This window comes from Salvelinus fontinalis, chromosome 22 (genome assembly GCF_029448725.1).
Source record: "Salvelinus fontinalis isolate EN_2023a chromosome 22, ASM2944872v1, whole genome shotgun sequence".
NCBI lineage: Eukaryota > Metazoa > Chordata > Actinopteri > Salmoniformes > Salmonidae > Salvelinus > Salvelinus fontinalis.
In genome coordinates, this window is record NC_074686.1 from 33708609 (window position 1) to 33723706 (window position 15098).

At 45.0% G+C, this 15098-nt stretch overlaps 1 protein-coding gene across 5 annotated transcripts in view; it reads right to left on the bottom strand.

The window, feature by feature from the left end:
- The window catches only part of LOC129820230 (CUB and sushi domain-containing protein 3-like), an 805004-nt gene that overhangs the window by 141408 nt on the left and 648498 nt on the right, over window positions 1–15098 (bottom strand). For all 5 annotated transcript variants that reach the window (XM_055877256.1, XM_055877257.1, XM_055877255.1 and 2 more), the window contains one exon: window positions 10280–10360. In XM_055877256.1, coding sequence (XP_055733231.1) covers window positions 10280–10360 — 81 coding nt within the window. The remainder of the gene's footprint in view (window positions 1–10279; window positions 10361–15098) is intronic.

A 15098-nucleotide genomic window follows, 5' to 3' on the forward strand; every position in this document is an offset into this window, starting at 1 on the left:
AGGGTGTGAACGATGCTGAATAGGTGTAGACAGGGAAAAGCTCTCCAGTAGGTGTACCAAATGATTCAAGGGACATTTTCTCAAAAGTGGGGCTACAAGTTTATCAACTTTCAAAACAGAATTACTTTACAATTGTTCCTCAACTGCAGTGTGTGATATACCATTTTGTAGCTCTGAGTCTCCACTTTTATCCAATGTATGAAAAACACAATTTCAAATGTTGCTACATAAGACTGAGTCGAGGCGGTGGGTATGTACAGTATGTACAGTACAGTACATAACCTCAAATGTATCTTAATTTTTTATTTTATTTGACTTTTGTTTAACTAGGCAAGTCAGTTAAAGAACAAAACAAATACAATGACGGCCTACCAGGAGGCAAAAGGCCTCCAGCGGGGTTCGGGGGCAGAGATTAAATATAAAAATAAAATATCGGACAAAACACACATCACGACAAGAGAGACACCACACCACCACATAAAGAGAGACATAAGACAACAACATAGCATGGCAGCAACACATGAAAACACAGCATGCACATTTTTATTTTATTTATTTCACCTTTATTTAACCAGGTAGGCAAGTTGAGAACAAGTTCTCATTTACAATTGTGACCTGGCCAAGATAAAGCAAAGCAGTTTGACACATATAACAACACAGAGTTACACATGGAGTAAAACAAACATACAGTCAACAATACAGTAGAAAAATAAGTCTATATACAATGTGAGCAAGTGAGGTGAGATAAGGGAGGTAAAGGCAAAAAAAGGCCATGGTGGCAAAGTAAATACAATATAGCAAGTAAAACACTGGAATGGTTGATTTGCAGTGGAAGAATGTGCAAAGTAGAGATAGAAATAATGGGGTGCAAAGGAGCAAAATAAATAAATAAATACAGTAGGGGAAGAGGTAGTTGTTTGGGCTAAATTATAGATGGGCTATGTACATGTGCAGTAATCTGTGAGCTGCTCTGGCAGCTGGTGCTTAACCTGTTGGGGATGGGGGCGCTGTTTAGACTATTTATGCTAATGTGGCTAATTTTTTAAACGGCTTCCCACAAAATCCTTGATCGTACAATATGCATATTATTATTATTATTGGATAGAAAACAGTCTATAGTTTCTATAGGAGTTGAAATTTTGTCTCTAAGTGGAACAGAGCCCATTCTACAGCAATTTCCCTGACATGGAGTCAGATTTGAGAAACGTTGGCCACTTTTCTGAAGTCATTTAAACGGGCACTGTCGTTGCTATGACTATACGGACACTTCTTACGTCTTCCCCTGGATGCCTTTACGTGATGACGATTCCAACGGGCTCGATTGCTCGTTCACAGGCCCTACAAATGAAAAAAACCTTTAGCTAGCAAGTCTTTTCTTGCTGCGTAACGCGCGTGGAAGACACCGACCCTCTCCTGTTCCAAGCATTAGTTTAGCCTGTTATATTTCTCCGGTCATCTTTTCACTCGTTATAGGAGTTACAAACATCACAAAGTAGTTAATTTAAAGCGTTTTATAGCAATTTATATCCGTTTAGTGCGATTTTGTGACATTTATTTTTGCAACGATGTGAAAAGTTGGACACGCTTTTCAGTTCATCCCGAACGTAGTTGACATTTCCACATGGCAAGAGGACAGCTTTCCACCAAAAGACGATTTCTCCCAAGAAAGGATCCTTTGCCCAAGATACTGATGGAAGAACAGCTCAAGGTAGGACATTTTTATTATGATAAATCGTGTTTCTGTCGAAACATTTTAGTGGCTTAGGACGCCATGTTTTTTGACGTAGCTTCGCTTGGCGCAAACTGTATTGAAAAGTAAGGATAAATTAAAAAATGTAATAACGCAATTGTATTAAGAATTAAATTGTCTATCAATCCCTGTCCACCCTATATTTTTTAGTCACGTTTATGAGTATTTATGTATAAGAGTAGATCACTGTCTAAGTGGCGCAAGGACAAATTCTGACCAGCCGAGTTACATTTCACATTGTCTAACCATGATTTTGGTGGCTAAATATAAACATTTTCGATCAAACTGTATATGCATGTTGTAATGTGATGTTACAGGAGTGTCATCGGAAGAATTCTGAGAAGGTTAGTGAAAAAATTAATATCTTTTGGCGATGTTGACTTTTATCGCTCACTTTGGCTAGAATCAATGCTGGGCTGCTAATTGCTATGTGCTAAGCTAATATAACGATTTATTGTGTTTTCGCTGTAAGACACTTAGAAAATCTGAAATATTGTCTGTATTCACAGGATCTGTGTCTTTCGATTCGTGTATGCTGTGTATTTTTACGAAATGTTTGATGATTAGTAGTTAGGTAAACACGTTGCTCATTGTAATTATTCTAGTCCATTTGTGATGGTGGGTGCAATTGTAAACTATGCCATATACCTGAAATATGCACTTTTTTCTAACAAAACCTATCCCATACCATAAATATGTTATCAGACTGTCATCTAATGAGTTTTTTTGTTGGTTAGGGGCTATAAATATCTTAGTTTAGCCGAATTGGTGATGGCTACTGGTGTTGGTGGACAAATAAAAGATGGTGGAATATGCTAATGTGTTTTTAGGTAATAGATGTACATCTTTACATATTGTGTCTTCCCTGTAAAACATTTTAAAAATCGGAAATGTTGACTGGATTCATAAGATCTGTGTCTTTCATTAGCTGTATTGGACTTTAATGTGTGAAAGTTAAATATTTTAAAAAAATATTTTTTTTGAATTTCGCGGCACTGGTTTTTCAGTGGGGGGGGGGGGGGTGTGCCGCTAGCGCCACGCTGATCCTAGACAGGTTAAAGCTAGTGAGGGAGATAAGTGTTTTCAGTTACAGAGATTTTTGTAGTTCGTTACAGTCATTGGCAGCAGAGAACTGGAAGGAGAAGCGGCCAAAGGAGGAATTGGTTTTGGGGGTGACCAGAGAGATACCTGCTGGAGCGCGTGCTACAGGTGAGTGCTGCTATGGTGACCAGCGAGCTGAGATAAGGGGGAACTTTACCTAGCAGGGTCTTGTAGATGACCTGGAGCCAGTGGATTTGGCGATGAGTATGAAGCTAGGGTCAGCCAACGAGAGCGTACAGGTCGCAGTGGTGGGTAGTATATGGGGCTTTGGTGACAAAACGGATGGCACTGTGATAGACTGCATCCAATTTATTGAGTAGGGTATTGGAGGCTATTTTGTAAATGACATAGCCGAAGTCGAGGATCGGTAGGATGGTCAGTTTTACAAGGGTATGTTTGGCAGCATGAGTGAAGGATGCTTTGTTGCGAAATAGGAAGCCAATTCTAGATTTAACTTTGGATTGGAGATGTTTGATGTGAGTCTGGAAGGAGAGTTTATAGTCTAACCAGACACCTAGGTATTTGTAGTTGTCCACATATTCTAAGTCAGAACCGTGCAGGCAGCGATCGGTTGAAGAGCATGCATTTAGTTTTACTTGTATTTAAGAGCAATTGGAGAACACAGAAGGAGAGTTGTATGGCATTGAAGCTCGTCTGGAGGATTGTTAACACAGTGTCCAAAGAAGGGCCAGAAGTATACAGAATGGTGTCGTCTGCGTAGAGGTGGATCAGAGACTCACCAGCAGCAAGAGTGACATCATTGATGTATACAGAGAAGAGAGTCGGCCCAATAATTGAACCCTGTGGCACCCCCATAGAGACTGCCAGAGGCCCGGACAACAGGCCCTCCGATTTGACACACTGAACTCTATCAGAGAAGTAGTTGGTGAACCAGGCGAGGCAATCTTTTGCGAAACCAAGGCTATCGAGTCTGCCGATGAGGATGTGGTGATTGACAGAGTCGAAAGCCTTTGCCAGGTCAATGAATACGGCTGCACAGTATTGTTTCTTATCGATGGCGGTTAGGATATCGTTTAGGACTTTGAGCGTGGCTCAGGTGCACCCATGACCAGCTCGGAAACCAGATTGCATAGAAGGTATGGTGGAATTCGAAATGGTCGGTAATCTGTTTGTTGACTTGGCTTTCGAAAGACCTTAGAAAGGCAGGGTAGGATAGATATAGGTCTGTAGCAGTTTGGGTCAAGAATGTCCCCCCCTTTGAAGAGGGGGATGACCGCAGCTGCTTTCCAATCTTTGGGAATCTCAGACGACACGAAAGAGAGGTTGAACAGGCTAGTAATAGGGGTTGCAACAATTTCAGAGGATAATTTTAGAAAGGGTCCAGATTGTCTAGTCTGGCTGATTTGTAGGGGTCCTGATTTTACAGCTCTTTCAGAACATCAGCTGACTGGATTTGGGTGACGGAGAAATGGGGAAGGCTTGGGCGAGTTGCTGTGGGGGGTGCAGTGCTGTTGACCGGGGTAGCGGTAGCCAGGTGGAAAGCATGGCCAGCCGTAGAAAAATGCTTATTGAAATTCTCAATTATAGTGGATCAATTATAGTTTCCTGTCCTCAGTGCAGTGGGCAGCTGGGAGGAGGTGTTCTTATTCTCCATGGACTTTACAGTGTCCCAGAACTTTTTTGAGTTTGTGTTGCAGGAAGCAGATTTCTGATTGAAAAAGCTAGCCTTGGCTTTTCTAACTGCCTGTGTATTTTGGTTTCTAACTTCCCTGAAAAGTTGCATATCACGGGGGCTGTTCGATGCTAATGCAGAACGCCATAGGATGTTTTTGTGTTGGATAAGGGCAGTCAGGTCTGGAGAGAACCAAGGGCTATATCTGTTCCTGGTTCTAAATTTCTTGAATGGGGCATGCTTATTTAAGATGGTGAGGAAGGCATTTAAAAAAAAAACAGGCATCCTCTACTGACGGGATGAGGTCAATATCCTTCCAGGATACCCGGGCCAGGTCGATTGGAAAGGCCTGCTCGCTGAAGTGTTTCAGGGAGCGTTTGACAGTGATGAGTGGAGGTCGTTTGCAGGCAATGATCACTGCAGGCAATGAGGCAGTGATCGCTGAGATCTTGGTTGAAAACAGCAGAGGTGTATTTGAGGGCAAGTTGGTTAGGATGATATCTATGAGGGTGCCCGTGTTTACGGTTTTGGGGTGGTACCTGGTAGGTTCATTGATAATTTGTGTGAGATTGAGGGCATCAATCTTAGTTTGTAGGATGGCTGGGGTGTTAAGCATGTCCCAGTTTAGGTCACCTAGCAGCACGAGCTCTGAAGATAGATGGGGTGCAATCAGTTCACATATGGTGTCCAGAGCACAGCTGGGGGCAGAGGGTGGTCTATAGCAGATATAGAATGAAGAGATGGAGATAAAACAATTCAGTTTGAGGGTTTTTGCAGCCAGTTCAAGTAGCTAGCTGCAGCGAACTGAAAAGAGCAGCAACCCAGGGATGTGTGTGATTTGGGGAACTTTAAAAGAATGTGACTGGCAGAATGGTGTTGTATGTGGAGGATGAGGGCAGCAGTAGGTATCTTAGATAGGGGGGAGTGAGGCCTAAGAGGTTTTTCTTTTTTTTAAACAGATGAGTTTACAGAATAATATAGAGTGCAGTGATGTGTCCTATAAGGAGCATTAGTGGCATATCTGATGGCCGAAGGGTAAAGAACATCTAGCCGCTTCAAACCACCCTTACCTGCCGATCTATAAATTACGTCTCTGTAATCTAGCCTGAGTAGGATGCTCATCTGAATCAGGGTTATTTTGTTAGCTGTGGTGAAAGAGGAACGATTACGATAGAGGAAACAAGTCTAGATTTAACCTTAGCCTGCAGCTTTGATATGTTCTGAGAGAAGGACAGTGTACCGTCTAGCCATACTCAGAAGTACTTGTATGAGGTGACTACCTTAGTAATAATCACACCGGTGGGGAAAGGGGAATTCTTCTTACAAAACCACTTGACCTTTGTTTTGTAGGTGTTCAGAACTTTATACACTGCACTCTGAGAGACTTTTGATAAACAGGGCAAAATAGAAATTGGCCTATAACAGTTAAAATCAGCTTGATCTCCCCTTTTAAATAAAGGATGCACCGTGGCTGCCTTCCAAGCAATGGGAACCTCCCCAGAGAGGATAGACAGGTTAAAAAGGTTGGAGATAGGCTTGGTGATGATAGGGGCAGCAACCTTAAAAAAGAAAGGGTCTAAACCATCTAAACCAGATTTTTTTTTTTTTTGGGGGGGGGGGGGGGGGTCAAGTTTAAGCAGCTCCTTTAGCACCTCGGACTCAGTGACCGCTTGCAGGGAGAAACTTTGTAGCAGGGCAGGGAAAAAAGAGGGAGGAGCATTGGGGATAGTCGCATTAAAAGGGGTGGGAGATGAGGAAATGTTGGACGGGCAAGGAGGTATGGCAGAGTAAAATAGGAATTCTGATTTAATGAAGTGGTGATTAAAGAGCTCAGCCATGTGCTCCTTGTCAGTAACAACCACATCATCAACATTAAGAGACATGGGCAGCTGTGAGGAGGGTTTATTCTCCAGGTCTTTAACTGTTTTCCAGGAATTCTTGGGGTTAGACTCACAGAGAGAGAACTGCTCCTTAAAGTAACTAACTTTGGCCTTCCGGATAGCCTGAATTCAATTATTTTGAATTTGCCCGAATGAGAGCCAGTTAGCCTGAGTAGGCGTGTGCCGAGCGATTTGCCAAATTGTATTTTTAAGGTGGAGTAACTCTGCCAGATCACGGTCGAATCAGGGGCTGAACCTGTTTTGAATTCTCATTTTCTTTATCGGTGCGTATTAGTTAACGATACTACTGAAAATATAAAAAAAGAAGGTCCAAGCGTCTTCGACAGAGGGGATCAAGCTGATTCTATACCAATTTACAGAGGTCATGAAGGAAGGTTTGCACATGAAAGTTTTTTTAGCAAGCGTCTATGACAAGTCAGGACAGGTCGTTTCACTGAGCAGCCATTACGAACACAGGCTGTAGGGTTATTTGTAAGGATAACATCAGGGTTATCAGGGTTATTTGTAAGGATAACATCAAAGAGAGGAGCCTTTTCTGGGTGTTTGGAGTCATACTTTGTGGGCTTGGTAATAATCTGAGAAAGATTTAGGGAGTCCCATTGCTTTATGACTTGGTCAGGTGTTTTAAGCATGTCCCAGTTTAGGTTACCTAGCAGGACAAATTCAGACTTAGTGTAAGGGGCCAGGAGAGAGTTCAGGGCATTTAGGGTACAGGGCGGTGCTGATGGTGGCCGATAACACTCAGCAACAGTCAACAAAGAGTTATTTGAAAGTTTAATGTGTAAAACCAGCAAATCAAATTGTTTGGGGAAAGACTTGGTGGAGACAACCGAGCACTGAATGTGATCCTTGGTAAAGATTGCCACTCCACCACCTTTGGAAGATTTGTCTTGCAGAAAAAGATTACAACCAGAAAGGTTAACATCAGTGTTCAAAACACTCTTCCTTAACCACGTCTCAGTAATGACCAACACATCTGGTTTGGAGCTGTGAAGCCACACGTTCAATTGATCCATTTTAGGTAATAAGCTTCTAGTTTTAATGTGCAGAAAGCCCAGGCTATTACGAGAGCAGAAATCAGTGAAGCAGATATCAGAGCACCAATCAGAATTGGGGCTAGCAACAGTAGATGGGCCAGGGTGTACATGCACCCTGTACATGTACATGCACATTTCCAGATATAATCAGCAGTAATACAATCAAGGCACGGCAGAGGACAGGGAGAGCTCTGCATTGTTGATTTATAACATTTGAATGTGCATTAGATGACAACAAGATCATACTGTACAGCAAGTTCATCAGGTAACATGAATACAAAGCCAGCAAGAGGTGGTTAGAATAGGATGGGAGGCCAAGAGTCTGTGTAACCAATAGAGAGTCTGAGTCCCGAGTGTGGGATCAAACATAGACTGTTGCACGGTTGGGTAAACAAGCAAGTTCATAAACAAAAAAGCACGCAGGAGTCCAGAAGTAAATATCATAAAGCCCAAGAGAAAAATATAACAACTTGGGGCTAACCTGTCAGGATTTGGCCAGGATTGTTCCGGTTTTGGCCACTAGATGCCCCCATTGTGCTTTTTTGACCCTTTTGTTTTCCCTTGTTTCCAGTTATTATTTGCACCTGTGCCTCGTTTCCCTTGAATGTATTTAAACCCTTAGTTTTCCTCAGTTCTTTGCTCTGTGTTTGTATGTTAGCACCCAGCCCCAGCGATGCTGTGAACATTTGTTACTCCTGTTGGATTCTCTTGAGGTACTCTGTTTTTGTTCCTGTTTATTTTTTTTTGATTATTCTTTTGAGGTTTTTTCCCTGCGGTATCTACCACCTTGTGGATTTCCCTTTTGTCTTGGAGGATTACCTTTTTTCTCTTGGAATTACTTTTGACGTTGTGGATTTATATTTTTGCCTGAAGTACTTTCCTTTTAACTTTATTAAAACATCGTCTCAAGTACTGCTGTGTCTGCCTCATATTCTGGGTTCTGCCGACTATTAGTGGCTCAGTTTGCTAAGTGACTGTTTCTCACACCGGAGACCTGAGTTTGTACCCGGGTCCTGACATAACCATTGTAAGTTCAGAGTCACTCGCCCCAACAGCAAATGTTTGCTGGAGGTGAGTGAAAGCTCGGGGGAGTGACAGGGGGAGACAGGCCAGGGCAGACGGTGAACAGATCGCCAGGTGGGAATCCAAGCAGCAGAGCAGCAGGCAACGTGAGTAGATGTCACACAAACTTGGGAGAAGCTTTTTTCTGGAGGCAGATTCCTTGTAGAAAATCCCAGCTAGCTAGCTAACAAGTCTCTTTCCATCATTTCCACGTGGAAAAGGAGGTCGTTAGCTAGCTATATCTTTTCAGTGTCGGTGAACGGTCCTTTACGACGTCCAAACAAAGTTGTCCTGTGGTTGTTGTATTCTGAGGAGGATATCTTCTCTGCACAGATTGAGGGAGCTTCAAAGGCCTCTACATTTGGGTGCGAGGTAGGAGCTGTGAAACTCCCCTTCCATTGTTATGCTCAAGTGTTTCACACCTCTCACTTCACACTTCAGTGCTAATTTCAGACTGACTCTTTCCAAGCAGCTTGGTTGCTTAGTAGCCTTATTTACTAAACTTTATATAACCAATTACCTAGAGATTATTTTCATTTACTTTTTGGCTTCAGAAAGTAGGTTCAGACTGAACATTAGTCAATCAGTTTTGTGTTGTATGGTATTTCCAGGTTCCGCTCTGTTTCTTCTGCAGGTTTTGGCTTGTTAGAAGTTTTTTTTCATGATAATCCTTGGTAGTAATAGTCCATTCAGATATTTTCGGTCCACAATCAAGGTTTTGGAAGTATGGAATTGTGAATTGGAATGAAGGTTTTGATGTTGAGGTTAGTATCCTGTAAAAGTCTTTGGAATGCTTACAGTTTTTAATGTCCCGTTGGTAGTTTAATCTTCCGTGTAACTTGTCGATTTTATTCTCCAAGGATTGCACGTTTGCTAGCAGAATGGAGGGAAGTGGGGGTTTATTCGATCGCCTACGAATTCTCAGAAGGCAGCCCGCCCTTTGGCCCCTCTTTCTCCGCCTCCTCTTCATGCAGAGAACGGGGATCAGGGCCTGTTCCCGAGGAAGCAGTATATCCTTCGTGTCGGGCTCGTCAGAGTCATGAAAGGAAAAAAAAGGATTCTACTAGTCCGTGATGAGTAATCGCAGCCCTGATGTCCAAGTTATTTTCGGTCATAAGAGAGAGTAGCGTCAACATTATGTACAAAATAAGTAAGTCACAAACAACGCAAATAAAGGACGAAAATACACAATCGGCTGGGGGCACGTAAAACGTATGCCTTCTTGTTTGGCACCATCTTAAAAAGGATGCGCAAGTAAACATTTCACTGTTGTCTACAAAGCATGTGACAAATATAACTTGATTTGATTTGTGTGTGTGTCCACCCATAGTATTAGTCAGGGTCACACACAAAGGAGGATGCCTATCCTCTCTCTAAGCCATGATCAATACTCAGTGAGGACATTCTACATGTATCAGCACATTTACCTGAGCAGAGGAGAGACGTACATGGAGGATGTTGTGAAATACAGGGGCATGGAACTGGTGAGAGGGTTTCAGTTTCATAACCTCAGTGGATGAAGTATCAGTAAGGCCAGGACCTATACTCACAAAGCTTATCAGATCTGATCTAGGATCAGGTCCACCGCAGTCTATATACTCTTTATTCATTGTGAGCTAAAAAGCATAACTAATCCTCGATCAGCACTCTGAGACACTTTATGAATACAGGCACAGGAAAACCCCTAGTCCTACAATATGTAAGTATACAGAGTGGTAAGGAGGTCCTATCTCTCCCAAAACAAATCATTAGAAAATTGATAATATTTGGGTTGAACTACACGTGGAGGCGTTACCTATTTCAAACTCCCTGTCCTCCATGAGGATATCAGCGTTGGCCACATCCGGGGGCGCTTGGCAGATCCTCAGCTGGTATACTAGAAGAGGATGGAGGAGGAAGAGGAAAAAGAAGGTGTTAGGAGCATTTCAACAGAGTAGTAATCCTATTTTTGGTTAATCACTTATTGCATTGGGACTTTCTGTATTCTTTTGAACATGGAATTATATATATATATATATATAAACAGTACCAGTCAAAAGTTTGGACACACCTACTCATTCAAGGGTTTTTCTTTATTTTGACTATTAAATAGCACATTTGGAACCATGTAGTAACCAAAAAAGTGTTAAACAAATCAAAATATATTTTAGATTTGAGATTCTTCAAAGAAGCCACCTGTCACGTTCCTGACCTATTTATGTTAGTTTTTGTGTGTTAGTTGGTCAGGACGTGAGGTTGGGTGGGCATTCTATGTTATCTGTTTCTATGTTGGTTTCGGTTTGCCTGGTATGGCTCTTGATTAGAGGCAGGTGGTTTGCGTTTGCCTCTAATTAAGAGTCATATTTAGGTAGGGCATTCTCACTGTTTGTTTGTGGGTGATTGTCTCCTATGTCTGTATGTACGTTCGTACCACATGGGACTGTAGCGTTTGTTTGTTTCGTTTCGTTTCGATGTCGTCCGTTTCCTGTACGTAAGTTTATGTTTAGTTATGTAAGTTTATGTTCAGGTTTCGTTCAACGTCGTTTTCTTGTTTTGTAGTTTGAAAGTGTTTTGTTTCGTTTCGTGTTGCCATCATATTGTATAATAAAGATGGCTTATTTCCCAAAGCCTGCGTTTTGGTCTTCAGATCCCTCTCTCCTCACCTCATCCGAGGATGAGGAGAGCGTCAACCGTTACAGAATCACCCACCAAGCTAAGACCAAGCGGCAAAGGAAAACGAAACGGAGTAAGGGACAGGAGAGAAAGGAGCAATGGACATGGGACGATGTTTTGGATGGAAAGGGTTGCTACACTTGGGAGGAGATCCTGGCTGGGAGGGATCGCCTCCCATGGGAACAGGTGGAGGCATTGAGGAGAGCAGAGGCTACCTGGGAGAGGAACCGGAGCTATGAGGGAACGCGTCTGGCACGGAAGCCGAAAAAGCCCGTAAGTAATTCCCAAAAATTTCTTGGGGGGGGGCTAGGAGATAGTGGGCCAAGGGCAGGTAGGAGACCTGCGCCCACTTCCCAGGCTTACCGTGGAGAGCGGGAGTACGGGCAGGCGCCGTGTTACGCAGTAGAGCGCACGGTGTCTCCTGTACGAGTGCATAGCCCAGTGCGGGTTATTCCACCTCCCCGCACTGGTAGGGCTAGATTGAGTATTGAGCCAGGTGTCATGAGGCCGGCTCAACGCGTCTGGTCTCCAGTGCGTCTCCTCGGGCCGGCATACATGGCACCTGCCTTACGCATGGTTTCCCCGGTTCGCCTACATAGCCCGGTGCGGGTTATTCCACCTCCCCGCACTGGTCGGGCAACCGGGAGTATTCAACCAGGTAAGGTTGGGCAAGCTCAATGCTCAAGAGTGCCAGTACGCCTCCACGGTCCGGTATTTCCGGCACCACCTCCCCGCCCCAGCCTAGTACCTACAGTGTATACACTACGCACTAGGCTACCAGTGCGTATCCTGAGCCCTGTTCCTCCTCCACGCACTCTCCCTGTAGTGCGTGTATCTAGCCCGGTGCCTCCAGTTCCGGCCCCACGCACTAAGCTACCAGTGCGTCTCCAGAGCCCTGAACCCACTGTATCTTCTCCCCCTACTAATCCTGATGTGCTTGTCCTCAGCCCGGTGTCACCAGTGCCGGTACCACGCATCAGGGATAGAGTAGGCTTTGAGAATACAGTGTGCCCTGTCCCTGCTCCCCGCACTAGTAGGAAGGTGCTTATCATTAGCACGGTGCCTCCAGTTCCGGCACCACGCACCAGGTCTACAGTGCGCCATATCCGGCCAGAGCCATCCGTCTCCCCAGCGCCATCTGAGCCATCCGTCTCCCCAGCGCCATCTGAGCCATCCGTCTCCCCAGCGCCATCTGAGCCATCCGTCTCCCCAGCGCCATCTGAGCCATCCGTCTCCCCAGCGCCATCTGAGCCATCCGTCTCCCCAGCGCCATCTGAGCCATCCGTCTCCCCAGCGCCATCTGAGCCATCCGTCTCCCCAGCGCCATCTGAGCCATCCGTCTGCCAGGAGCCTGCAAAGCCGCCCGTCTGCCATGAGCCTGCAAAGCCGCCCGTCTGCCATGAGCCTACAGAGCCGTCAGCCAGACAGGAGCCGCTAGAGCCGTCAGCCAGACAGGAGCCGCTAGAGCCGTCAGCCAGACAGGATCTGCCAGAGCCGCCAACCAGACAGGATCTGCCAGAGCCGCCAACCAGACAGGATCTGCCAGAGCCGCCAACCAGACAGGATCTGCCAGAGCCGCCAACCAGACAGGATCTGCCAGAGCCGCCAACCAGACAGGATCTGCCAGAGCCGCCAACCAGACAGGATCTGCCAGAGCCGCCAGCGAGCCATGAGCAGCCAGAGCCGTCAGAGCGCCATGAGCAGCCAGAGCTGTCAGAGCGCCATGAGCAGCCAGAGCTGTCAGAGCGCCATGAGCGTCGAGAGCCGTCAGCCTGCCATGAGCGTCGAGAGCCGTCAGCCTGCCATGAGCGTCGAGAGCCGTCAGCCTGCCATGAGCGTCGAGAGCCGTCAGCCTGCCATGAGCGTCGAGAGCCGTCAGCCTGCCATGAGCGTCGAGAGCCGTCAGCCAGCCATGAGCATCGAGAGTCGTCAGTCAGCCATGAGCTGCCCTTCAGCCTGAAAAGGCTAGATACCCAGAACTGCCCATCAGTCCAGAGCTGTCTCTCTGTCCGGAGCTGCCTTTCAGTCCGGAGTTGCCCCTCTATCCTAATCTCCCTCTCTATCTTCATCTATCTCTATATTCTTATCTATCCCTCTGTCTTGGTTTATCTCTCTGTCCCGGTATTGTCATTATTAGATATGTTATTAGGAGGATTTTGTGGGGGAAGTAAGAGGGTGGACATTCTTGAAGGGAGGGGGCTAGGATGGATTATGGTGGGGTGGGAACCGCGCCCGGAGCCTGAGCCACCACCGTGGTTAGAAGCCCACCCAGACCCTCCCCTAGACTTTGTGCTGGTGCGTCCGGAGTTCGCACCTTGTGGGGGGGGTACTGTCACGTTCCTGACCTATTTATGTTAGTTTTTGTGTGTTAGTTGGTCAGGACGTGAGGTTGGGTGGGCATTCTATGTTATCTGTTTCTATGTTGGTTTCGGTTTGCCTGGTATGGCTCTTGATTAGAGGCAGGTGGTTTGCGTTTGCCTCTAATTAAGAGTCATATTTAGGTAGGGCATTCTCACTGTTTGTTTGTGGGTGATTGTCTCCTATGTCTGTATGTACGTTCGTACCACATGGGACTGTAGCGTTTGTTTGTTTCGTTTCGTTTCGATGTCGTCCGTTTCCTGTACGTAAGTTTATGTTTAGTTATGTAAGTTTATGTTCAGGTTTCGTTCAACGTCGTTTTCTTGTTTTGTAGTTTGAAAGTGTTTTGTTTCGTTTCGTGTTGCCATCATATTGTATAATAAAGATGGCTTATTTCCCAAAGCCTGCGTTTTGGTCTTCAGATCCCTCTCTCCTCACCTCATCCGAGGATGAGGAGAGCGTCAACCGTTACACCACCCTTTGTCTTGTTGACAGCTTTGCACACTCTTGGCATTCTATCAACCTGCTTCATGAGGTAGTCACCTGGAATGCATTTAAATTAACAGGTGTGCCTTGTTAAAAGTTAATTTGTGGAATTTATTTATTTCTTAATGCATTTGAGCCAATCGGTTGTGACAAGGTATGGTTGGTATACAGAAGATAGCCCTATTTGGTAAAAGACCAAGTTCATATTATGGCAAGAACAGCCCAAATAAGCAAAGAGAAATGACAGTCCATCATTACTTTAAGACATGAAGGTCAGCCAATCCGGAAAATGTAAAGGACTTTGAAAGTTTGTTCAACTGCAGTTGCAAAAACCGTCAAGCGCTATGATTAAACTGCCTCTCATGAGGACCACCACAGGAAAGGAAGACCCAGAGTTACCTCTGCTGCAGAGGATAAGTTCATTACAGTTACCAGCCTCAGGAGTCTGCAATTAACTGCACCTCAGATTGCAGCCCAAGTAAATGCTTCACAGAGATCAAGTAACACCTATCAACATCAACTGTTCAGAGTAGACTGCGCGAATCAGGCTTTCATTTATGTATTTATTATTTATTTTATATTTATCTAACTTGGCAAGTCAGTTTAGAAAAAAATCTTATTTACAATGATGGCCAATCCCGGCCAAAAATGGATGACGCTGGGCCAATTGTGTGCCGCCATATTGTGATTTGTGATACAGCCTGGATTCGAACCAGGGTGTCTGTAATGACGCCTCTAGCACTGAGATGCAGTGCCTTAGACCGCTGCCCCACTCGGGAGCCCACATGGTCGAATTGCTGCAAAGAAACCACTACTAAAGGACACCAATAATAAGAAGAGACTTGCTTGGGCCAAGAAACTCAAGCAATGGACATTAGACCGGTGGAAATCTGTCCTTTGGTCCAAATTTGAGATTGTCTTTGTGAGACGCAGAGTAGGTGAACGGATGATCTTCGCATGTGTGGTTCCCACCGTGAAGCATGGAGGAGGTGGTTTGATGGTGTGGGGGTGCTTTGCTGGTGACACTGTCATGATTTATTTAGAATTCAAGGCACACTTAACAAGCATGGCTACCACAGCGTTCTGCTGCGATACGCCATCCCATCTGGTTTGCTCTT